The 24,133-nt window shown below is 41.4% G+C and overlaps 1 protein-coding gene across 2 annotated transcripts in view; it reads left to right on the top strand.

Annotated features, from left to right (window-relative positions):
- Positions 1 to 24,133, top strand: part of SMYD3 (SET and MYND domain containing 3) — a 612,222-nt gene that overhangs the window by 477,990 nt on the left and 110,099 nt on the right. For both annotated transcript variants that reach the window (XM_075924904.1, XM_075924902.1), the window contains exons 6-7: positions 13,676 to 13,743; positions 15,570 to 15,672. In XM_075924904.1, the coding sequence (XP_075781019.1) occupies positions 13,676 to 13,743; positions 15,570 to 15,672 (171 nt within the window). The remainder of the gene's footprint in view (positions 1 to 13,675; positions 13,744 to 15,569; positions 15,673 to 24,133) is intronic.

The raw sequence follows: 24,133 nt of genomic DNA, 5'->3' as shown, positions 1-24,133 counted from the left end.
TCTTTAACATCCTTACCATGCACTTCTAATCTGTGCGTGGGGAAGTGGGTGTGCTAGGGACATTGACACTTTCTGGCCATTAGTAATGAGCCTTCTCAGAAATCTGTTTTCTCAGGGGATCCTTCAGCACTATACAACACACCTCATTTTAGGCAGGGATTCCGGGAGCAACATCCAGTGTAGGAAACCCTGTCAGCTCAGCACCATCTTGGAGACAGCCTGTGCCCCCGGTAGATTCCTTGAATGTTTGATTTTCTAACCCCCTGCTCTGCCTACTTGAACTGGCAGGTGATCCTCTGTTCCCTCACCACCAAATTGAATAATTAGGTAGACATTTGATAAGGTAAAACTCACAGAATATTTTAATCCCATAAGGAGAAACACCTTGCGTCCCTCTGACCCCATCATACAGACTTTTCATCAGGAGGTGTCAAACTAGCTATGGTGTAGTAACATGTTAATGAAGGACCATGTATTCCCTTGTACAGTCAATGTTTGTATCAAGCAGAGGGCCTGAAAATGTCCATGTGAAAATGGGCATTGCAATTTAAATCATAGTGTCCCTGAGAATCGTATCTGGAGCAGTCAACCATGGGCAGAACAAAAAACACCTGTGGAAGAAAGGCAAAATCAGAAATCTTGGGTAAGAGCTGTATTCCTCCACAGACAGGGCAATCTAAAAGTGGTAGGACAGTTCCTTGGCTAGTATAAATTGGTGTTGTGCCATTCCATTGACTTGTATATTACTACCCCAATTTATACCAGGTAATGAGGCCTGAATATGTTCATGTCTGTATGTTTGCGTGGCCTGCTTGTCAGATGGTTGGGGCTTTTTAGCTAAAGTCAATGGAATGGCGCTACACAAATTTATACTGCCTGAGGCTCTGGCCCACCATTTTTAAATTGCTCTGTATTCTTATGAATCAGTTTAAATGATGATAAAATTGTATCCCCAAAGGCAGATTTCTGCCAATAAAGGGTAACCATTGCCCACTGCAGCAATTAACTTGTATATTCTGTAATAGGGTTTGTTTTGTTTAATAATGTGCTGCACCCAAATAGTTTGGATTTTCCCAGGCTCCTCCCACATTTCCATATTTCACAACCTTATTTGTGCTTGTAGGGACTCTGTGGCTTGAAGCTTTTTTGTATTTTTGTTGTTGTGCCATGATTTGGCGTCACACCAACTTAAAAGTTCTTAGTTTGTGAAGCTGCTTGTGTAGTACATTTTCTTCACTCTATGGCTCCTGTTCCTATGGGAAAATAAAGCTCATAGTTATCTTTCTAGTGGTTTTCTTTAACTGATGACACAGAATATGGCCCTGAGACTGTCCAGTCTTCATAATATTGTATTATGAGCTAATATTGGTGATCTGGAACACTAACTAAAATACTGGTTCAATGGAGAATTACAAAGAATGTTTCTATAGAAATATGGAAAGGAATAGAAGACAGTGTAATAGGAGATTAGAATCCATCCTTCGTGAGGGAAGGAGGCACATTTACAGTAAATCACCAGAGGCTGATGAGTTCATGGAAGGAACAAGGGAAGCGTGCAAGGAGCCTTTGTTTTCTTGAATTCCACAGAAGTGTCATTCAGAACCAGTACTGTCAAGGGAACACAGGGGCTACTTTCTTCTAGTGCCTCTGGTGGCACAAACTTCCCCTGTTCTACGACACCTTTTCATACCAGTTTGTTGAGTTAACCGGGCAATCCTGGAGGAGCATCCTGCACCATCCTAAAGCCCCCTGAGAGAATAGCCCTCTGAGATTTATGACTGGGATGGGGTAGTTCTGCACTGCCATCAGCAAGAGTTTGTGTATCAAAGACACAACTGGTTCCAATATAGCAAAGTGGGAAGAAGTTATTTTGATTTTTCTTCAGCTGGTGATGTTTTTGACCCTGACAGGCTCCATTGATTATCTCTCTGTCTCTCTATCTAATCATCAAATCAGATTGTTCAGGAATGCCAGCACTGGCTTATGAAAGGATAAAAATACTGGAGGTGCCAGCAGGAAAGAAAGCTGTAGCTGTACCTCACACTAACTAACTGGATATATGTTGCTTTGAGACTAAACATGTCCAGTATTGTGGAATTCCAGCACTGAGTTTTGTTTAAACTGTTGCTTTCCCAGCCCAAAGTTTGAGATAGCCCAAGAAGTGCTGGGTTCTGGAAAAAAATAGCAAATATGCCAACTGGGAATATATGGGAGTTGATTTTTAGAGCTGTTGGGTGCACACAGCTCCAGTTAACTGTATTGTGCTGAGTGTTGTGGGCTGAATACCTCTGAAAAGCAGGCCTCAGCATTACTGTTGATTTTAATAGGTTGTTTGCCTTGTGTTTGCTATGTTCCTTGCACACAATAGCTCTACTCTACCTTTATAATGAAAAGAAACTTGATAAATGAAACTTGCATTAGTGTTCTTGCTGATTCCTGATATGGCCAAGTATATCCAGCAATACTAAAAGGCAGAGCCACACATCCATCAATGTTCCTTTTCTTTATCAGAGTGAATGAAACTGGCTTTTAGAACTGCGATATGGATTTAACCATCTCTGGCCTGGTTTTCTTAAAACCACGTGGGCTAATATACTTAAGATCCTTATTTAGATCCATCACTGGCATATTTGAATATTTTGTGATTACGTACCTATTAGGCTCCTTTGTTCCTCGTCCTTACCACCTTCTATTAAACTTCTAATTACCACTTGTTCTCATGGCTTTGATGACTTCAGTCTGGCTTTTAGAAGCCAATATATCGCGCTGGTTATAGAATTCTATCCTGTGTTCCATAAAACGCCTGGGAGTATATGGTACAGTGTTAATCTTCCTTTTTGCTGACCTCCTTTTAAGCCCTCTGAATAAAGAAATTGGGGTGGGCTCAAAGGAATTTTGTAGGCGTATGGTAATCAATGTGTAACAGTTTAAGATGAGAGCAGCTTTATTTATGAAATTCCTCATCAGTGTTTTATGAGCAGCTTGTACAATTTAAATATATTGTTTTGTGCATAATTAAAATGACCTGCTTCTGGCTGGTATTAGATGTGCCAATTAGTAGACTTGCGCAACAAATTTTTTTCCAGATATGTGTGACCAATTTGCTGTTTTGTAAAGGGTTTCAGTAGGGGGGTTCTCAGGGAAAAAATATTGGACCAATTTCATGCCCCGCTTAACTCCATTGGTGTTGCTAGAGTTAAATCAGCGATTAATCAGATCCACAGAAGTTAGAAACTAATACACAGTATATTAGAGCACAGGCCAGCCGATGGGGGTGGGAGGGAGAAGAGTAAAGGGGGCAGCTGCTTCTTCCTCCCCCACATTGGTGGGGCTTGTGTGCGCTTGAGTTTGTTTCATCTGCAGCTATTTAACTCAGCCACTTGCTGCGGGGAAAAAAGTGCAATATTGACTGACTGATAGAGATGTCTTCAGAGATGTGAAACAATGTGATAAAAATAGTGAGCCATATTCATCTTTGGTATAACTCTGCAAAATTCAAGATTATCTCTTCATTCAGTCATGAAGTCAGTCAGTCAAGTTGTACCAGTGACTGATTTGGTGTCATGTTTTTAAGTTGAAATGTAATGATGGAAAATCCAATCCTGGGAAAGATCAGCCCAGATGCAAAAGGAGCATCACTCCTTTGATGCCAGTGGAATTGCTCTTATTTACACAAAGGCTAAATTTGGCCCCAGAGCAGGTCATGTGTAACAGGCCACATGCCACAAAGGAGCCCTTAATATAGAGACATGTGAAGATGTAGGTGCAAAATATCCTTCTGCGGAACGCACACCCCTAATTTATAGCTCTTTTATGCAGTTACATTACATTTACTTCAATAAATCAGATATGTAACACAGCACCATGCATCACGAGAACAGCAATATAAATTGTTCTCATTCATTTGAAGGCTTGTATACACTGACACTTAGTTTGTGGCAAGCTTGTATATAAATTTAGCCTTCACTGATCTGTCATGCATTGTGTCCATGTGAGCCCTTCTGACACACACTAAAAGTTAGACTTACCCCATTTGGAAATGGGAATAAATATAAATGCACTAGGGAATTTTTAGGGCACAGCAGTTGAGTCCACCAAGGCACTTAATGTGCGAGCATTTAAATTTACACCCATCTTGATGCACACTAAACCCTAACAAATTATAACAGTCTAATAGTTTGAAAATAACCATGCTAAGGCTAATGATGTGTGAACTAGCGTTTCTCCTTACCATATGCAAAGTTTAGCTTGCTTTATCCCTATTTCTTTGGTCTGGAAATCTCATGAGACAAGACTTTCTTGAAAATATTCTAGCAGGTCCTGATTTCAGCACAGTTCAAAATACTGCAAGAATAGCTTTTCTTATGCAGTTTGATCCTTTCACCTTTAGTCTCACATGAAGGGCTCAATCCTGCATTTTTTGGTGTGTGTATTCAAAACTCCCATGGAAGACACTGAAGGCTGTGTGCAGTGCAAGCAGGGTGAGATTCAGAGGCTCTGATTCAGCAATGCACTTAAGCATATGATTAACTTTAAGCATATGGATAGTGCCATTGAAACCAATTTTTAATTTATTGTTTCATCTTCTTTATTGTCATTTAAAAAACAAATATAATGTATTACAAAATAGATATGTATTTTGAAATTTATACTTTTTATTTTAGCAAATGTATTGCATTTTACTTTGAGTCCTGACTAAAGCATCTACAGTAGTGTTAAATGCCTGGTACCAGTTGTGAATAGCCTGTCATTTTCTGTGTGAATAATAAACTTTATGGATTAGCCATTTTTGCTGCCTTTCATTTGTACCTTTGTGTTTTTGTGTATCAACGGATAAAGCATTATTTGTATTTCATGCCTGATGGTGGGCTAAAATCTAGCCCACTGTGACACTCCAACTTATTGGTGGTTGCTGCAGTTATTTTAAGTGAGAACTTAAAAATGTAACTGCACTTACTGTTCCAGTGTACCCTTTAATGATCCTTCAAAGAAGAGCTCCTTGTGATGTCATCAGGACTAAATCATCGTGATCCAATAAAGAGCATGGAGAAATACATCCCGAATTTAGTTCTGCTAGTGTTTCTAAATTGATCTCCAGAACAAATGAATTCCAGTTTATTTTTTTCTACTCTTAAACATATCGTTACAGCTGAGATCTAAAATGCTGTTACCTTAATTCTGCTCACAGGGTTTGGTAGTGTCCTTTCCCTTATACCTCTGTGGATCTGGAATATTAACTGGTCGAAATGAAATCAGAATTGGGGCAGACTCTGTTCTCCACTGCTGTATCTCCAGTTTTAGAAAATAATAATTGAGAGCAGAATGTGGCACAGTATATCGCTCAAATGAGGCCTCCAAATCCAACAAACACAGACTTTCCCATGTGTTGTCAAGTCATTTACAATCTTCATAGCTCTTCAACAGATAATATTCCAGGAACAAAAATTCATATAGGGCATTCTGCAAGGTGCATTGTTGAAACTGTTAGAAGATTATTTTATGAGGCAAGAAAATTGATATCTGAAAAAATCAGCCCTTCGTCTCCTATTGCTTTTAGGGTTGCCTGACAGTCTCCCAAAAAATACCGAGCCACCAAGCTGGGAACAAAGGAGGAGGTAGCAGAGCCTGCTTTGCAGCAAAACAGCTGCTTGCTACCCAAAGCAGAGAGAGGCAGACCCCGGGTCAACAAAATAGCAGGGCCGGCTTCTGCATTCAACCACAGCCTCCCAGCTGGGAGGCGGGACCGTGATCGGCGCTGGGAGCTTGTGGCTGTGTGCAGAAGCAGGGCGGAGGGAGTGGCTGGGAGTCCCAGCCATTCCCCCCGGCCTGCCAGGCTTTTGCCACAGGCTCTCAGCACTGATTGCGGCCCCACCTCCTAGCCACTCCCCCCGCCCCCATCAGACTTCCGTCCTGTGCCCCTCCAGAAAAAGAGAAGATATTGGACATTGCATAGGTCCGATATTTTCTGAATTTTTTTACCGGACAGAGGGCGCAAAAACCGGACTGTTCGGTAGAATACTGGACACCTGGCAAGGAAAACTTAAGAGTAAAGAATCATCATGCACTTGTATTGCAGTAGCAGTTATACACCCACTCCATGATCAGGCCATTTAGTGCCAGGGATGGTATGAACACATAGCAAGAGACAGCCCCTGCTTTGCAGCGCTTACAATTTAATGTATCCCATGCCTATCTTGTATGCATTTTAGTTTTGAAGTTATCTGAGCTCTGCTTACATGTTGGCCATATAACCGTTACGTGGAGATCAATAAGATCAACTGGTAGATTGAGAAATTAAGGGAAGAAAGCATCTGTCACCTTGAAGAAATGTCTTTTGAATTTCTCCCTAATTAAGTTGACTTCACTATCTCATGGTGTGATGAAAAAGCTTTCTTGCTTGGTCTGTATTTTGGAGTCCCGGTTGTATCTGCTGCATATTTTCTTTATACCCATTCTCCTAATGTAAGATTTGTTAGCCAGAACCCCTGGGTGGCTTACACTGTCTAAATTGAAAGTGGGAGAGCTCCTGATGTTCCCTCAAAGGGACTGCATAGGGAGTAATGCATGTTGTCCTTGGATTACTAAAAAACCCCACAAAGGCTGAAAACCAATATATAGTCATTACTACATGTGCACACTCTCAATAGTATGATCAAGAAAGCCACAAGAAACAATGACTTTGATAGTAATTAGTGAGGGTTTCTTTGTTGTTTTCATCCACAGAACGTGTTGAGCAGTAATTGTTGCCTTGCTTAGTCTCTCACCAGGTTGCTCAACTGTGCTGTTTCTGCAGCAGCATGTGGATTTAACCCCATAGAGCTATTGTCTAGGCTTCACAAAAGTCCGGAACTACCGAGTTGTTTGTGGGAGCTAGAGTTTTTCTTCAAATGCTGTGTAACAACATTTCATTCTTGGTTTCGTTCCTTGAGAGAGTTAAGCATGAAAAGCTTGTCTACCCTTTTCTTTTCCATCCTCTCATGTAATGAATTTTTAGGCACAATTCTAAATGATAGGTGCTGATATTTACCTTTGATTTGTGGATCTCCTTAAAGTTTTGTTTTTAATATTAAATGGCTTTGATTTAGAGGTCTTTCCATAGACTTTTAAAATCTTTGTAACCAGGCTAAAAAAAATGATTAAAACAGTCATTTTGGCTACCTGTTTGGTACCTACTAATAGCATCAGACTGTAGATTAAAATACATGCCTTGATCATCCTTACATGAGAATTTGCCAACAGTTATTACACATGTGAAATTACCACAGGCTTTTTTTTGCTATACTGAGACCCAGAAATAACTGGTATCTTTATGCAAAAGTTAACTTTTTATTGTAGCCTGCTTCATACATGCTTCTCTCCAGTTTTCTGTCCTTTCCTCCACCAACTATGATTCCTAAATATCTAACAGTTCATATTTTTTTGTTCTTCCCTATGTTTTTCAGGCAATGTAACAATCCCATTTCCCACCAGTTTGACTAAATTAATGTAAAAAAAATTGCTACCTTATGACTTTTAAAATTCCTCAAAAACCTTTTCCTTCTTTCTTTATCAAAGTCCTTACATATCCATACAGGTGATCAGTCGTTTCTTCTATCTTACACCTAGTCCATCTTTGGGTACTTACAAAGACCAGTAAGTACTCTAAACAAAAACACTTCATTTTTCTTTTCCAGGGTCTGAGATATGTAATTATTCTCAACTCTAGGACATAATTAAAAACATCTTCTTCCTCTTTTCATGTTGATCCAGATTTTTTGCCATTCATCTTTTAAATGATTCTGTATTAGGCTTTTGAATTCCTGTTCACTCAAGAAAATTTCTATCTGTCCTGTCTTTTCATTTCTTACAGCACTTTTAGATCTGCCATTAAGTAGAGCTCTCCTGGAACACAGAATTTATCAGGATAATCATTCTCTGGATGTTCCTTTCTTCTGATGAGTCATATTTCCTCTCAGTGAACAGTATCGATAAACTTGCTTCTTGTAACTACTTCTTGTAACTAACTAACCTGAAAAAAATGTTTTAATACGTTCGAGCCCTGCTCCAAGCTTGCCCCAGACTCCCTGCCCACCCAGGAACCGCCCGGCCTCCATCCCAGGCCTAGCCGGGAGCCGGCTTCCACACTGCAAACCCCTCAGCCTCTGCCCCAGCCCAACCTGGAGAAAGCGAGTGAGAGGCGAACAGTAAGTGGGGGGGCTTTGGAGACGGGGCAGAGATGCCCTCACAGCCCGGAGATGATCTTGGGCACACCAAGGTGGGAGACCCACCAGGGCTCTGCTCCAGTCAAGTTTCTTATCAGGACTTAAACTTCCCAAAGTTACAGCGTTTTAATTTAGGAATATCTCTTCTTTTCACCTCAGTGAACTACATTTTTGTAATGAAACTTGTACATGTTTACAAAAAGAGGGGAAAACAAAATTTGTCATTTTCCCATTGTATGTAAACATTTCTCACCTGGCACTATAAAATAACTAGACTTTTTTGGGGGGGGAGGGAATAAAAGCCTCTATGACTTCTGCTTTCTTCAGTATTCGACATAATTAATGGAAATTCGTGTGTGTGTGTGTGTGTGAGAGAGAGAGAGAGAGAGAGAGAGGGGATAAATTTAGATCTGCTGGGAATGATCTATTTTGTTGCATACTCCAATATAAGAAGCAACCTGACAAGCTATTCGTTCACTATATACCGAATTCATTACAATATTTTTGTAAGCTCTGTGTATATTTGCTACTTAAGAAAGACTAATCTTATTTCAGAGGTGTTGTCTGGTATTATATATCTAATATCAATAGGAGAGAAGTAATCAAGATCTATTCTTTTTAAACTGATCAGGAATGTTTCAGTGGGTTACATAAATAACCGTCTAATTGAAGTATTATCTTACCATTAAAAAGCATACCTTATTGCATATATATTCATTTAAATCAGATTTTATTAGAGCATTCTGAAGCAGGATTTTATTTTTCTCTTTATGCATAACACACTGCCAAATATTAATTTGTGAGTTCCATTGGTAAAATATAATATTGTGTGTTTCGGTGTATTTCTTTAACCTAGAGATATGCATATACACTTCTGGGTGATTATTTTGTGTGAGAAAACTCAGTAATATTTTAAATCTCACACCTGCCAAATCTCTTCACTTACTCTTTTCCCACTCTGCAGAGTATTAACAATGCCATTGGAAAATCAAACTAAAAACAAACTAACTAAAAAAGATTCAGACATTTTTTGTGTCTATCTTTAGCATATGTCTATACATCAAAGAAAAACCCAACCTTTGGCTTGAGTTACAGTCATGTTTCATTGCTCTATAGACTCCTAGGCATGGGCTGTAGTCCAAACTCTTGGGCCCTCTTACCCTTCATGCTCCTATAGACGGGGCACCAGTCCACCCCTTACATCTATACAGCAATGAAATAGCCCCGCAGCCTGCACCCTGCAAGTCTACAGGGCTAGCTGCAGGTTTTCCTTCGCAGTGTAAACATTCCCTTGTAGTCTCTTATAACTAGTCACGTTCCTTTAAGCAGAAATATTTGCAAAGAAAAAGGAATATTTTATTAGTACAGTAAAACTCCATTGGTCCGGCATCTGATGGTCCGGCACTCCTGATGGTCCGGCACCATCAGGAACCCGGAAGTGCTCCGGGCAGCCGGACCATTGGAGCTGCTGTGCCCCCGGCTTCCCCGATTCAGCCGCTGCTGAAACTGACCAGCGGCTGAATCGGGGAAGCTGGGGGCAGAACAGCTGGAGTGCTGCCGGTAGGTCCTGTAGCGCTGCCCCTCGGCGCTGTGGGACCAACCCTACAGCACCCCAGCTGTCCCAGATTCAGCCACCACTGAAACTGATCAGAGGTTGACTCCGGGAAGCCCAGGGCAGAGCAGCTCTGCCTCAGGCTTCCCGGGGTCAGCCGCTGGTCAGTTTCAGCGGCAGCTGACTTGGGGACGCCTGGGGCAGATCAGCTGGGGTGCTGTCGGATTGGTCCGGTAGCACCAACCCTTGGCGCTGTGGGACCAACCCAGCAGCACCCCAGCTGCTCTACCCCAGGCGTCCCCAAGAGCAACTGAGGTGCTGCCGGGTTGATCTCGCAGCGCCAAGGGATGGCGCTACCGGACCAACCCGGCAGCACCCCAGCTGCTCTGCCGCAGGCGTCCCGATTCAGCTGCTGCTGAAACTGACCAGCAGCGGCTGAATCGGGGATGCCTGGGGAAGAGCCGGACTATTGGAAGGGGGGGGCTATTAGGGGCCTGGGGTGGCATCCCCCCCACACCACCCTAGACCCCTCATAGTCCCCCCTTCCAATAGTCCGGCATATTTTATAATCCGGCACCCCCTGGGTCCTAAAGGTGCCGGATTATCGGAAGTTTACTGTATGTAACTGATGACATGACATACCCCATCTTATCAAAACATTTTAAAGTATTCCTCCTTCATTCCAAATAAAGGCATATGGACTCTAACACAGAATTCAGATCCAGATTTGGAATAGTTCAAAATGCAGCATGTTGCCTGATCTAAAATTACTTATGAATTTCCAATTCTCACCATTAGGATTGACAGGTCCTTTGTCCCAGGATCACTTGCAGTATTTAATTATTCTATGGTTGGGAACCCTGATGAGCACAGTTGCAACACTCACACTGTAGGAACTCTCATACATTTACAGATATAGTTGATTAATACATTTAGCATCGTCACAAACAGCCCAGTTTCATAAGATAAATAGGGAATGTACAGCTATATTTCCATACTATGTTCTCATACCGTTCCTTCTAGAACAACCCGAGGTGCTAGCCGTCATCTTCCTCATCACCTTCACCTTTCCCATCATCCCCTCCCAAGGACTACATCCCCTTCTCCTACTGCCACTTTACAATATGTTCTGCTGATGTAGCTATGTTAGATACACATTGGCTGTGTCTACACTGGCCACTTATTCCGGAAAATCAGCCGCTTTTCCGGAATAACTTGCCAGCTGTCTACACTGGCCCCTTGAATTTCCGGAAAAGCACTGATGATCTACTGTAAAATCATCAGTGCTTTTCCGGAAAAACTATGCTGCTCCCGTTTGCGCAAAAGTCCTTTTCCGGAAAACTGTTCCAGAAAAGGGCCAGTGTAGACAGCACATATTTCTTTTCCACAAAAAAACCCCGATCGCGAAAATGACGATCGGGGCTTTTTTGCGGAAAAGCGCGTCTACATTGGCACGGACGCTTTTCCGGAAAAGCATCGTGCCAATGTAGATGCGCTTTTTCCGGAAATACTTATAACGGAAAACTGTTCCGTTTTAAGCATTTCCGGAAAATCATGCCAGTGTAGACGTAGCCATTCAGTAGGGGATGTTTCCCTTTCTCCTTATTTGTATTTTCTCACCTTACTGGTGGTGAAGTGTCTTTTTCCTATAGGTCATTATATCATTGATCTCAGCTTATTATCATATGCATCAATTCATTACCATGGGCCTTTTGTGGTTGTCTATCACATTTGTTATTTCCATCCTACCTGGTTATTTGGTCTGGTCTGATTATTTTGTGTTTTCTAACTAATGATGTACCTGCTAAGTTTGAGGGTATTCTTGGAAGTCCCTATGTCTTTGAAGATTTCTTTATTTGGGTGAAAGGTCCCAAATGTATGCACATTGACTTTGCTTTCTGGGTGAAAGGTCCCAGGCGTGTGCTGCATGTTAGTTTTTCCTTGGCTCAACATGCAGGATGGTTAAGGATCATTTTAGTCCTGAAATCTATATGGGTGTATCTAGACTATGCCGAATGGTCAAAAGAGGATATGCAAATTCTGTGGGAATTTACATATCTTCTTCCAATCGCAATTTCGAAAGCAGAGCTTTCGAAAGTGAAAGTAATTTTTCTCTCTTCCTTAAAAAGGAGGTTTACACGGCTTTTCGACAAAGGGGGGGCGTTCGCCAAAAAAGCCGTGTCTTAATTACTTTCACCTTTGAAATTTCCACTTTCGAAAGTGTGATCAGAAGAAGATATGCAAATTCCCACGGAATTTGCATATCTTCTTTCAAGCATTCGGCATAGTCTAGATAAACCCTATGAGAGAAAAACACACTATGTAGCTGAGTATTGTAGGCCAGTGAGCCATCTTACCTCTATTATATTCACTGTATATCAAGCTACAGATTTACTATATATTTGCGAAAGTGTGTCTGTCTGTCCATGTGTTCATCCATCTGTGAGTTGAAGAACTCCTTCTAAATGGTAAGAGCTAGGACTACCAAATTCATGATATGGCTTCCTCTTACTATAACTTAAAGCAAGGTCAGGGGTTAGTTGTACCAGGAAAATGGGATGTTCCTGGAATGGGATTGTTTCTCCTAAAACCATACTGAAAAGAGACAGAATCACCAGGTAAGTGAAAGAGGCTGACTGAGAGTGCACCACTCCCATCTGGGAATGCCCCGGGCCTGAGCCTCCAACCCCGCCCCCCCCCACCAACCCCAGGGGCCCTTTAGAGAGAGCAGGAGGGCTGAAGCTCCCCCTTTGTTCATACAGGCACAATGCTGGTTGTTCCCCTTTGTCAGGGGCTGTGAACAGTTTGCTGCATTCCTGACTCTGGCTGGGGAGCACAGAAGGCAGACAAACCTGAAGCTGCCCCAATTGAGGGACATACACCTATCCCTCAGCTGTGTCTGCTAGAGCTGCAGTAACCATGGAAAGGCCCTTCCCAGCTGGCCCCAAGCTGTTGTGGTGAGAGAGGGCTGGGGTTGTCCTCTGTCCCCGGGGTAGCCCAGCATCTCCCGCCCCACCCCAGAGTAATGATTTCAAAGAAGCATGTACATTTTCATTTTATTTTATTTTCCCAGAAAACATACATTAATTGAATTAAGGACCCGAGCAGTGCTGAGTAAATCTTCTAGTTATGATATAAAATGAAAAAAGATATTTCTCTCTTCCTGTAAGAATAATTAAAATAAGATGTCTTGCAGCTTCTCCATTTGATTTATCCCTCCTTTCCAACTCATGAAAATAAATGTAATGCAAGAGATCACCCATCAGACATTCATTCTTTGTGTTTACACAGGCCCACGCCATATCTCCCTCATCAGTGTAACTATTTACCTCAAAGACGTAGTTCATTCTTGGGGTTCCACTTTTATTCATAAACTCTCCTGAAGCAGCCACCCTGTATAGGCCACCACAGCAGCTGCTATTACCGTCTACATCATGGGCTCCTTCCCCCCCCTCCCCCAATCAATCCCCTTGCTATTTTTGTTTTTCGGCCTGGTCAGGTTTTTTTTTTGCTCAACAAGTTTTGTTGCGGGGTGGTGGTGGTGAGAGTTTCTCAAAAATCAAAAAGAGGGCGTGATGCTGAAAAGTTTGGGAACTACTGCTCTACATTGTCTCTGCCATGCATTTTAGGCTTTGTGTATTTCGCCCCCTCTCTGGACAGGAAAATAGGACCTCTGCATGTGCTTAACCTCACATTTTTGCTGGATACTAATATTGCTGCTCTTAATTGACTGTACTTTTGTAGGAGAGTGTGTCCCAGATGTGTTTGCTCTAAAATGAAAGAGTATCAGTGTTGGGCTTGAATATCTGTAATCTAATTACCAAAATGCCATTGCATATTATTTTGAAAGTTTCTTTCACTTAGGTATGACATTTCTAAATGACACTGGTAATCCTGGCTTTTCCCCCCCTTGTTTTTACAGGTGACCTGTAACTGCTTCACCATCAGTAATGGAGAAATGCAGGATGTTGGTGTTGGCCTGTATCCCAGGTACTGTGGACACTGTTTCATTCACAGGCAAAAACTCTGTGTGTGGCTTTTTATTATTTTTTTTTAATTTCTAGCTAGCTAGAAATCATTGAAATAGTAGGTACCATAGCTAAATAAAAAATTAAGAAATGCAAATAAATTACAACAACACAAAAACACGATTGAGTTTAAAATATTTTTAATCTCCGGCTTGCAGAGTTGTACCATAATTTAGACAGGACAGCTCTTTATATCTGAATTCTTGTTCTCACGGAGACACTAACCCTTTTCCTGGCATGGGAGACGATAAGTGGTGCCACTAAAACACGATACTTGGGTTTCTTAAGAAAGTAGCAAGATGCTTTGGTTCAACCTTTCCTTGAAAAAATAGTGTGTTTGCAGCCCCTTGCCTTCCTTTTTGTCTCATTGAAAAGGAAAGTAGAATTTTAGATATGAAAATTAGAAATTAAAATTATCCACACCCCCTCATTCGCAACATCCTCCAGAAAATTAAGGCTGTGGGAAGAGAGGTGTTTTAAAGGCTGTGGGAAAAGAAGTGTTTTAAATAATTAGTGATCACATGGGTTCTGGTACTAGATGTGTCAGCTTCTTTCCTGGAGAGATCTTATTCCATTTCCCCTGGTGCCCATACCTTCTCCCTGTGTCCAAGATTCCTTGATAATGTCCATCTGAAGGCCAAGTAGTCAAAGGTGGACATTAGCAGAGAGGTGGCTAAGTGATAGACACCCACAATTAGCAATCAAAAAGTAAGTTATCCATAATACGCAGTATAACGACCACCCTTTCTACAGGGACTGAACTACAAGCTTTCTGAATCTAAAATCATGAGCTTGAGCTAATGGATCAGAACCACTAGTGCAAAGGCATAAACTCTATACGCAGTCTACTAGAAGGGGACAGAGAACTACATTTTGTATTTACACAAAAGTGCTGGGTTGCATATACTTGTTTGCATAGTACGGGGACAAGGGATGTGAGCCAAAATCCTATTCCACCTTAATAATATTGGAAATCTTTTCTGAGGGATTCTGTAGACCATCAGCATGATAGTGCAAGCGTCTGCCCTGGGTGCTATGCAATTGAGGGCTGTTTGATATAGTCACACCCAGTCCTAAGGCATTGTCACCTAGGAATGCAAAACATAGAGACACATTACTATAGACTAGCTCCACCAGTAGCGGAGTCTCAGGTGAGAAGAATTCAGTAAGGCTCTCCACAGAGTTTCCTCCCAGGTTGTTTCATCGGAATGCATATGTGTGTGTGCACGTGCGTACTCTCCTCTCCCACATCCCCATGGAATAGGCTGCAATGCCACCCCACAAGTCCTATGGACCCTCTTGAGGACAGTGTGTCCAAATGGAGGTGGTGAATCCCTGATGTCTTTAATACCACCTGCAGAACTATAATACAGTTCCAGGATATATTCCATTTCTACCCTGAATTCTTTATGGTGGGGGAGCAATGGGAGTCTTCAGCCTACATACCCTGCCCTGGCACACCCCCTCGCATTACCCTCACACAGAGCTCTCACAGGGAGGCAGCTAAGCCTGACCTTTCCATGCAGAACAGTGTGAAGGAGGAATGAGCATCAGGTCAAGAGAAACGATCAAGATGCGACTCCTATTATTAATGCATATAAATCTTCTAACCCTTCATCTTATTCACCTAACCAATCATAGTTGATTACCTGGGTTTTTCCTTGTTTGATAACCTGATTGCCTGGTGCATTGGATGTAACTCAGTCAGTTTATGCTAAATAATTCAGATGTTACTGACAGTGGAATATCCTTCCCTCTAATGTTTTCTGTTCTTCCTCCCACCCCCAGCATGTCGCTCATAAACCACAGCTGTGACCCAAACTGCGTGATTGTTTTTGAGGGACGCCAGCTTCTACTTCGTTCAGTCCGGGAGATCCAGACTGGTGAAGAGGTAATTAAGTTGTCCTCCCTTCCATTGCTACCACCTGCAGCAATGGCATCTCCCTAAATAAATGACAGTCTGCAGGGCCACCAGTTTAATATTTTGATGATATATTGATATTAATTTCTATCACATAGCTATCAGGGAGAAGATGATAAATAGAATCATCTCTTCACTCTGGTTCGGCCCCATAATCATGATGTCTCATAAATCACAGGCAGCCTTTACAAATTCTTGTTCCTCCATGCCTCCTTCAGGCACTTAATTTAGTTTATATTTGAACATACCTGGATAGAAACGCATTATATTTCTGGGCCAATTGCAGCACTCACTAAGTCATTACAACAGTAATAAGAGTTTGTTAGGCTATCACCACACTGTAGCCTAAACCTCCCTTGCTGCAGTTTAAGCCCATTGCTTCTTGTTCTATCCTCAGAGGCCAGGAAGAACAATTTTTCTCCCTCCTCCTTGTGACACCCTTTTAGATACCTGAAAACCGCTATCATGTCCCCTCTCAATCATCTCTTTTCCAAACTAAATAAGCTCAGTTCTTTCAGTATTCCTTCATAGGTCATGTTGTCTAGACCTTTAATCATTCTTGTTGCTCTTCTCCGGACCGTCTTCAGTTTCTCCACATCTTTCTTGAAATGTGGTGCCCAGAACTGGACACACACAATACTCCAATTGAGGCCTAATCAGTGCAGAGTAGAGTGGAAGAATGACTTCTCCTGTCTTGCACTATAACCCCTAAATCCCTTTCTGCCGTACTCCTTCCTAGACAGTTGCTTCCCATTCTGTATGTGTGGAACTGATTGTTTCTTCCTAAGTGGAGCACTTTGCATTTGTCCTTATTAAACTTCATCCTGAAGCAAACTTTGAAGCAAACTGAATTGTCATGGAGTAAGAGGAAATGTCTGGTTAAAAGACAAGAAGCAGACCTTTTTTTAGAAAGGAGAGAGGTAAATAGCAATGTCCCCCAGGAATCTGTACTGAGATCAAAGCTGTTCATGAATGATCAGGAAAAGGGGTAAATGGATGATATGAAATTGCTCAAGATAGTTAAGTCCAAAGCAGACTGCAAAGAGTTACCAGGCAATCTCACAGCTTGAATATTGTCTGCTTTTCTGGTTGCCATATCTGAAAAAAGATACACAAGAAATGGAAAAATTATGGCAAAGAGTAAGAAAAATTATTAGGGGTATAGAACAGCTGCCATATGATAAAAAAGTGAAAAGATTGGGACTGTTCAGCTTGGAAAAGAGATAGCTAAAGGAGGGTCTGACAAAAGTTTATAAAATCATGAATGGTGTGGAGAAAGCAAATAAGGAAGTTTTATTTACCCCTTCACATAACACAAGAACTATGGGGTCACCTAATGAAATGAATTGGCAGCAGGTTTGAAATAAACAAAAGGAAAGTTCTTCTTGACATAACAGGAACTTGTTGCCGGGGATGTTTTGGAGGCCAAAATTATAAGTGAGTTCAAAAAAGAATTGGATAAATTCATGCAGGGTAGGCCCATCAATGGCTATTAGCCAAGATGGTCAGAGATGATACCCCATGCTCTGATTGTTCCTAAGCCTCTGACTACCAGATGCTAGGACAGGACAACAAGGGATGGATCGCTTAAGCCCTATTCTCTTCATTCCCTTTTAAGCATTTGACATTGGCCACTATTAAAAGACAGGATACTGGGCTAGATGGACCATCTGACCCAGTATAGCATTCTTATGTTCTGTACTTGTTTTGATATCTAACTGGGAGCAGAGCTCTTTTAAAAAAATCTTGCCTGAAGAGGGCAGACAAAAAGCAACTAACATTGAGAGTGTATAGTAAAACAGGTGTCCCCATCTAATGCAAAAATAGTGAACTGGGTTACCTGCCAGTTTATTATGCATTCATATATCATAGAATCATAGAATCATAGGACTGGAAGGGACCTTGAGAGGTCATCGAGTCCAGCCCCCCACCCTCAAGGCAGGACCAAGCTCTGGCTACACCATCCCTGACAGATGTCTATCTAACCTGTTCTTAAATATCTCCAGAGAGGGAGATTCCACCACCTCCCTTGGCAATTTATTCCAATATTTGACCACCCTGACAGTTAGGAATTTTTTCCTAATGTCCAATCTAAACCTCCCTTGCTGCACTTTAAGCCCATTACTCCTTGTCCTGTCCTCAGAAACCAAGAGGAACAAATTTTCTCCTTCCTCCTTGTGACACCCTTTTAGATATTTGAAAACTGCTATCATTTCCCCCCTTAATCTTCTTTTTTCCAAACTAAACAAGCCCAGTTCATGAAGCCTGGCTTCATAGGTCATGTTCTCTAGACCTTTAATCATTCTTGTCACTCTTCTCTGTACCCTTTCCAATTTCTCCACATCTTTCTTGAAATGTGGCGCCCAGAACTGGACACAGTACTCCAGCTGAGGCCTAACTAGTGCAGAGTAGAGCGGCAGAATGACTTCACGAGTTTTGCTTACAACACACCTGTTGATACAACCTAGAATCATATTTGCTTTTTTTGCAGCAGCATCACACTGTTGACTCATATTCAACTTGTGGTCCACTATGACCCCTAGATCTCTTTCCACCATGCTCCTTCCTAGACAGTCACTTCCCATCTTGTATGTATGGAACTGATTGTTCCTTCCTAAGTGGAGCACTTTGCATTTCTCTTTATTAAACTTCATCCTGTTTACCTCTGACCATTTCTCTAACTTGCTAAGGTCATTTTGAATTATGTCCCTATCCTCCAAAGAAGTTGCAACCCCACCCAGTTTGGTATCATCTGCAAACTTAATAAGCGTACTCTCTATCCCAATATCTACATCATAGATGAAGATATTGAACAGTACGGGTCCCAAAACAGACCCTTGCGGAACTCCACTTGTTATCCCTTTCCAGCAGGATTTAGCACCGTTAACAACAACTCTCTGACTACCGTTATCCAGCCAATTATGCACCCACCTTATCGTGGCCCTATCTAAGTTATATTTGCCTAGTTTATCAATAAGAATATCATGCGAGACCGTATTCAAATGCCTTACTAAAGTCTAGGTATATGACATCCACCGCTTCTCCCTTATCCACAAGGCTCGTTATCCTATCAAAGAAAGCTATCAGATTAGTTTGGCATGACTTGTTCTTCACCAACCCATGCTGGCTATTCCCTATCACTTTATTACCTTCCAAGTGTTTGCATATGATTTCCTTAATTACCTGCTCCATTATCTTCCCTGGGACAGACGTTAAACTGACCGGTCTGTAGTTATTCCCCTTTTTATAGATGGGCACAATATTTGCCCTTTTCCAGTCTTCTGGAATCTCCCCTGTCTGCCATGATTTTTCAAAGATCATAGCTAAAGGCTCAGATACCTCCTCTATCAGCTCCTTGAGTATCCTGGGATGCATTTCATCAGGACCTGGTGACTTGCTGACATCTAACTTTCCTAAGTGATTTTTAACTTATTCTTTGTGTATCCTATCTTCTAAACTTACCCTCTCTCTGCTTGTATTCACTATGTTAGGCACACCTCCAGACTTCTCAGTGAAGACCGAAACAAAGAAGTCATTGAGCATCTCCGCCATTTCCAAGTTTCCTGTTACTGCTTCTCCCTCCTCACTGAGCAGTGGGCCTACCCTGTCCTTGGTCTTCCTCTTGCTTCTAATGTATTTATAAAAGGTCTTCTTGTTTCCCTTTATGCCTGTAGCTAGTTTGATCTCATTTTGTGCCTTTGCCTTTCTAATATTGCCCCTGCATTCCCGTGTTGCTTGCCTATATTCATCCTTTGTTATTTGTCCTAGTTTCCATTTTTTATGGGACTCCTTTTTTATTTTGAGATCATGCAAGATATCCTTGTTAAGCCAAGCTGGTCTTTTGCCGTATTTTCTATCTTTCCTACACAGTGGAATTGTTTGCTTTTGGGCCCTTAACAACGTCCCTTTGAAATACTTCCAACTCTCCTCAGTTGTTTTTCCCTTCAGTCTTGCTTCCCATGGGACCTTACCTACAAGTTCTCTGAGCTTATCAAAATCTGCCTTCCTGAAATCCATTACCTCAATTGTGCTGGTCTCCCTTCTACCTTTCCTTAAGATCATGAACTCTATTATTTCATGATCACTGTCCCCCATACTGTCTTCCACTTTCAAGTTCTCAACTAGTTCCTCCCTATTTGTTAAAATCAAATCCAGAACAGCTTCTCCTCTGGTAGCTTTTTCAACCTTCTGAAACAGAAAGTTGTCTCTAATGCAGTCCAGAAACTTATTGGATAGCCTGTGCCCCGCTGTGTTAGTTTCCCAACATATGTCTGGATAGTTGAAGTCCCCCATCACCACCAAATCTTGGGCTTTGGATAGTATTGTTAATTGTTTAAAAAAGGCCTCATCCACCTCTTCCACCTGGCTAGGTGGCCTGTAGTAGACTCCTAGCATGACATCACCCTCATTTTTTACCCCTTTTAGCTTAACCCAGAGACTCTCTACACAGCTATCTCCTACGTTAATCTCCACTTCAGTCCAAGTGTGTACATTTTTAATATACAAGGCAACCCCTCCTCCCTTTTTTCCCTGTCTGTCCTTCCTGAGCAAGCCGTACCCTTCCATACCAACATTCCAATCATGCGTCCCATCCCACCAGGTTTCTGTAATACCAATGGTGTCATAGTTGTATTTATTGGTTAGCAATTCCAGTTCTTCCTGCTTATTACCCATACTTCTCGCATTTGTATATAGGCATCTAAGATACTGATTTGATCTTGCCTCCCTGTTGTGCCCTGACTCTCCTTTCTCCTTGCCATTATAGTCCGTAGTTCCCCCCATTTCCAACCCATCTCCCAGTCCCGCACATTCAGCACTTACCTGTGGGCTTTGCTCACCTGTCCCCGTCGAACCTAGTTTAAAGCCCTCCTCACAAGGTTAGCCAGTCTGTGTCCAAACAAGGCCTTCCCACTCCTGGAAAGGTGAACTCCATCTCTGCCAAGCAGTCCTTCCTGGAAGAGCACCCCGTGGTCAAGGAAGCCGAAGCCCTCCTGGCGACACCATCCTCGTAGCCAGGCATTCACCTCCAGGATGCACCTCTCTCTGCCTGGGCCCCTACCTTTGACATGTCTGGGTATAATTAATAAAGTGATATTTGGTATGTGGCAAGTGAATACCATTTACACCTGGGGTGGGGGAAAGAAAAGAAAAATAATCTAGTAGGAGGATGTAAGGAAAAGTAGGTAGGGGGGTCTCTGCATATCAGTTATTTTTCCTGTTACATCTTTGCCTCTTTCCACATTCCTTCTGGTGTAACTAAGATCAGAGTCTGATTCAATGGGGCAGTTCAATTTGCAACTCAGGGCAGAATCTGGCCTGTTTCTGTATAAAAACAGCTTCTAAAATGGATTTGAGTTAATGCATAGGGGTTTGTTTTAAGTCATGCAGCAGCAAGAAACTTCAAACAATTCTAAGGCTTAGAAAGCTATTTACAAGGAGAATGTGTCATCTTAGGTAATGATAATAAAAGTCCGAGTAATCAATTACACTTACTGAAAAATAGAATCACAGTAGTGACTCAAAGCCAGGAGAGAAAAGGAGCACAAAATTCAGTGTTTCTCAACCAGTGGTCTGAGTACTTTCAGGGGCACTAGAGAGAAGTCTGGAGGGGTACGTCAACACACCTGAAATTTGGAGAAAATTGAATTTTTGTTTTAAGTTTTACAGTGCTTTATTATTTTTTTACTTTTTACACCCAAAAATTTCATCGCCCACCCAGTTACAATTAAGTTGTTTAAACAAATGTGTTGCAATGATAGAAAAAAAATGTGTGTGTCTGAAAACTGTAAGTACTGGGAGTACTTATAATTTTTTTTTTAAAAGGGGGTACTTATAATTTTTTAAAGGGGTACTTTTTAAAAAAAAGGTTGAGAAACATGTAGTTCCCTGTACAGAAACAAATTCAATGGGAATTCCTGGCCCTTGTCAGGGAAATATAAAGGACTAGAATTTTAAACTTTCATGAAACCAGTGAGAATTAAAAATAAAGTTGCCCGTCTATAGCGCCTTTCAGCTGAGGATCTCAAAGCAATTCACAGACATCAGTGAATTATTAGCCTCATTTTACCAGTGAGTAAATGGAGACGTAGGGTATGTCAACACGCCTTCTGGGAGCAAGTCTTGCAGCCTGGTGTGACAGACTTACATTACTGGGACTCATGCTAGGTGCTAAAAATAGGAATGTGCCCAAGTGCCAGTCCAACCCCAAATGTCAAAGCAATGTGTGCACAGCAATTCTCTGCATGCTAGCCTGAGCCCTGCTTGTGTGAGTCAGTCAACCCAGGCTGTGAGACTTTCTCTCTGCAGCTGTATAGACGTATCCAGAGAGGCTAAGTCACTGGTCGGTATTAGACACTGTTATTTTACTCTTTTTAGTACAATGTAAACTGGAAGGGCCCATATAGCCCTCACATAGCAGGTGTAATTGAAATCAGAATCAGGCCTAAACTGGGTTCTAAAGTGCTAATGAGAAGTAGAAGATATTGAGCAGGTAAATAAAACAGATGAGGTCCATCTGAAAATGGTGCATCTTTCTTTATCCCTGCCAGTTTTGAGCAAACTGGAGCTGTTTGATGGCTTTATTTTCATATTCACTGGAAGTTTGTTGGTTTGCATGTTTTTGACATGAAATCATATGGTGATTACTGGTTTTGATTTAATTTTTCATTGAGCTGTGGAGTTCATTCAAACCTAAGAACCAAAGTCAATTGCAGGAGCTGTGGAACTAGGCTGGTCAAAACAGGAAGAAAAAGTGTTTGCAAAAATGCCTGCACAGGGAAACTGCTCAGTTTGAGGTGGCTCTGGCTTCAATGAAAATCTAATCACTCTTAACATCTCATTCAAAAAATCCTGGGAATAAATGGGTCTGTTTATGGAGAATTTAGTATTGATAGCCCCGACATTCAAAAACCATGAGTCAGGCCACCCAGCAACTCAAGAGATCGGGTTGAAATCCTTAGACTTAAAAATAAAAATGGGGACTTTTCCTTTGACTTCTGGGTTTTAAGACATTAAGGATTTGGATTTACAAGCTTTTCTCCACAACCACATATGCTGAATTCTTACTGGGTTTTTAGATTGGAAGCTGAGGCACTAGGGCATCAGGAACAAATTTAATTTTACAAGGCTCATAATAAAATTACAAGGTTTAGCAACAATGATTTGTTATATTTAGTTTAGGAAATCAAACATTCCATGGCGGGCTCTGATCTCAGTTATATCAGTTTCATACTTGTGAAATTCTGTGGAAATCAGTGTACAAAACTCTGCTCTGCCTTTCCATACTGACCTACCTGGTACATCTAGGTGCATCTACACTTCACAGTTAAGTCAACCTATGTTAAACTGGCATACTGCATTTCATATCCACTCTACCCCTCTTCTGCTGGTGTTGGCTTTCTCATCAGGTGGACTTGCACCAACGTAAGTGAGGCAGTATAGCAGACTGAGCTCTCAATACAACATGGGACAGCTCAGGCTATCAGTGGTGGGCACTGGGCTCCCAGCTCAGTCCAGTGCTGACATGTGATATAAATAATGCAGTGTCTACATGGACACTGCATTGCCCTAAGGACATTTACTCCTTGCATGGTCCTTAAGTTATTAGGTCAGTGTATGAGGAACTCAGGTCAGCAGGAGCAATGCTGTGTTGTAGACCTGCCCTAGTAACAGAAATACAGAGAATACTAATAGAACAATAAATGTTTAAACTAGTGCTGTCAAGCAATTTAAAAAAATTAGAGTTAATTTTAATCATGTGATTTATTACACGATTGAACAATAATAGAATACCATTTTTAAAAATATTTTGGATGTTTTCAACATTTTCAAATATATTGGTTTCTATTACAATACAGGATGCAAGTGAACAGTGATAACTTTATTTTTGTTACAAGTATTTGCACTTTAAAAAAACAAAAGAAATAGTTTCAATTCTCCCATTATAAGTACTGTAGTGTAATCTCTTTATCATGGAAGTTGACCTTACAAAAGTAGAGTGCTATAAAAAAAAAGTGCATTAAAAATAAAACAATGTGAAATTTTAGATCCTACAAGTCCACTAAGTTCTACTTCTTGTTCAGCCAACCACTCAACCAAAAAGTTGACTTACATTTGCAGGAGATAATGCTGCCCCACTTCTTATTTACATGTTACCTGAAAGTGAGAAGAGGCAATCACATGGCAATGTCATATCCAGCATTGTAAGATATTTACGTGCAAGACGAGCTAAAGATTCATATGCCCCTTCATGCTACAACCACCATTTCAGAGCATATGTGTTTATGCGGATGTTGGGTTCTGCTCCATAATGATCCAAAACAGTGCAGACCCACACATTCGTTTTTATCATCTGAATCAGATGTCACCAGCAAAAGATTTTCTTTTGGGATGGTTTGAGTTCCGTAGTTTCTGCATTGGAGTCTTTCTTTTT

This window comes from Pelodiscus sinensis, chromosome 3 (assembly GCF_049634645.1).
Source record: "Pelodiscus sinensis isolate JC-2024 chromosome 3, ASM4963464v1, whole genome shotgun sequence".
Taxonomy (NCBI): domain Eukaryota; kingdom Metazoa; phylum Chordata; order Testudines; family Trionychidae; genus Pelodiscus; species Pelodiscus sinensis.
Note: the sequence above shows the minus strand (reverse complement) of the source record. Positions and strands in the feature narration are given on the sequence as shown.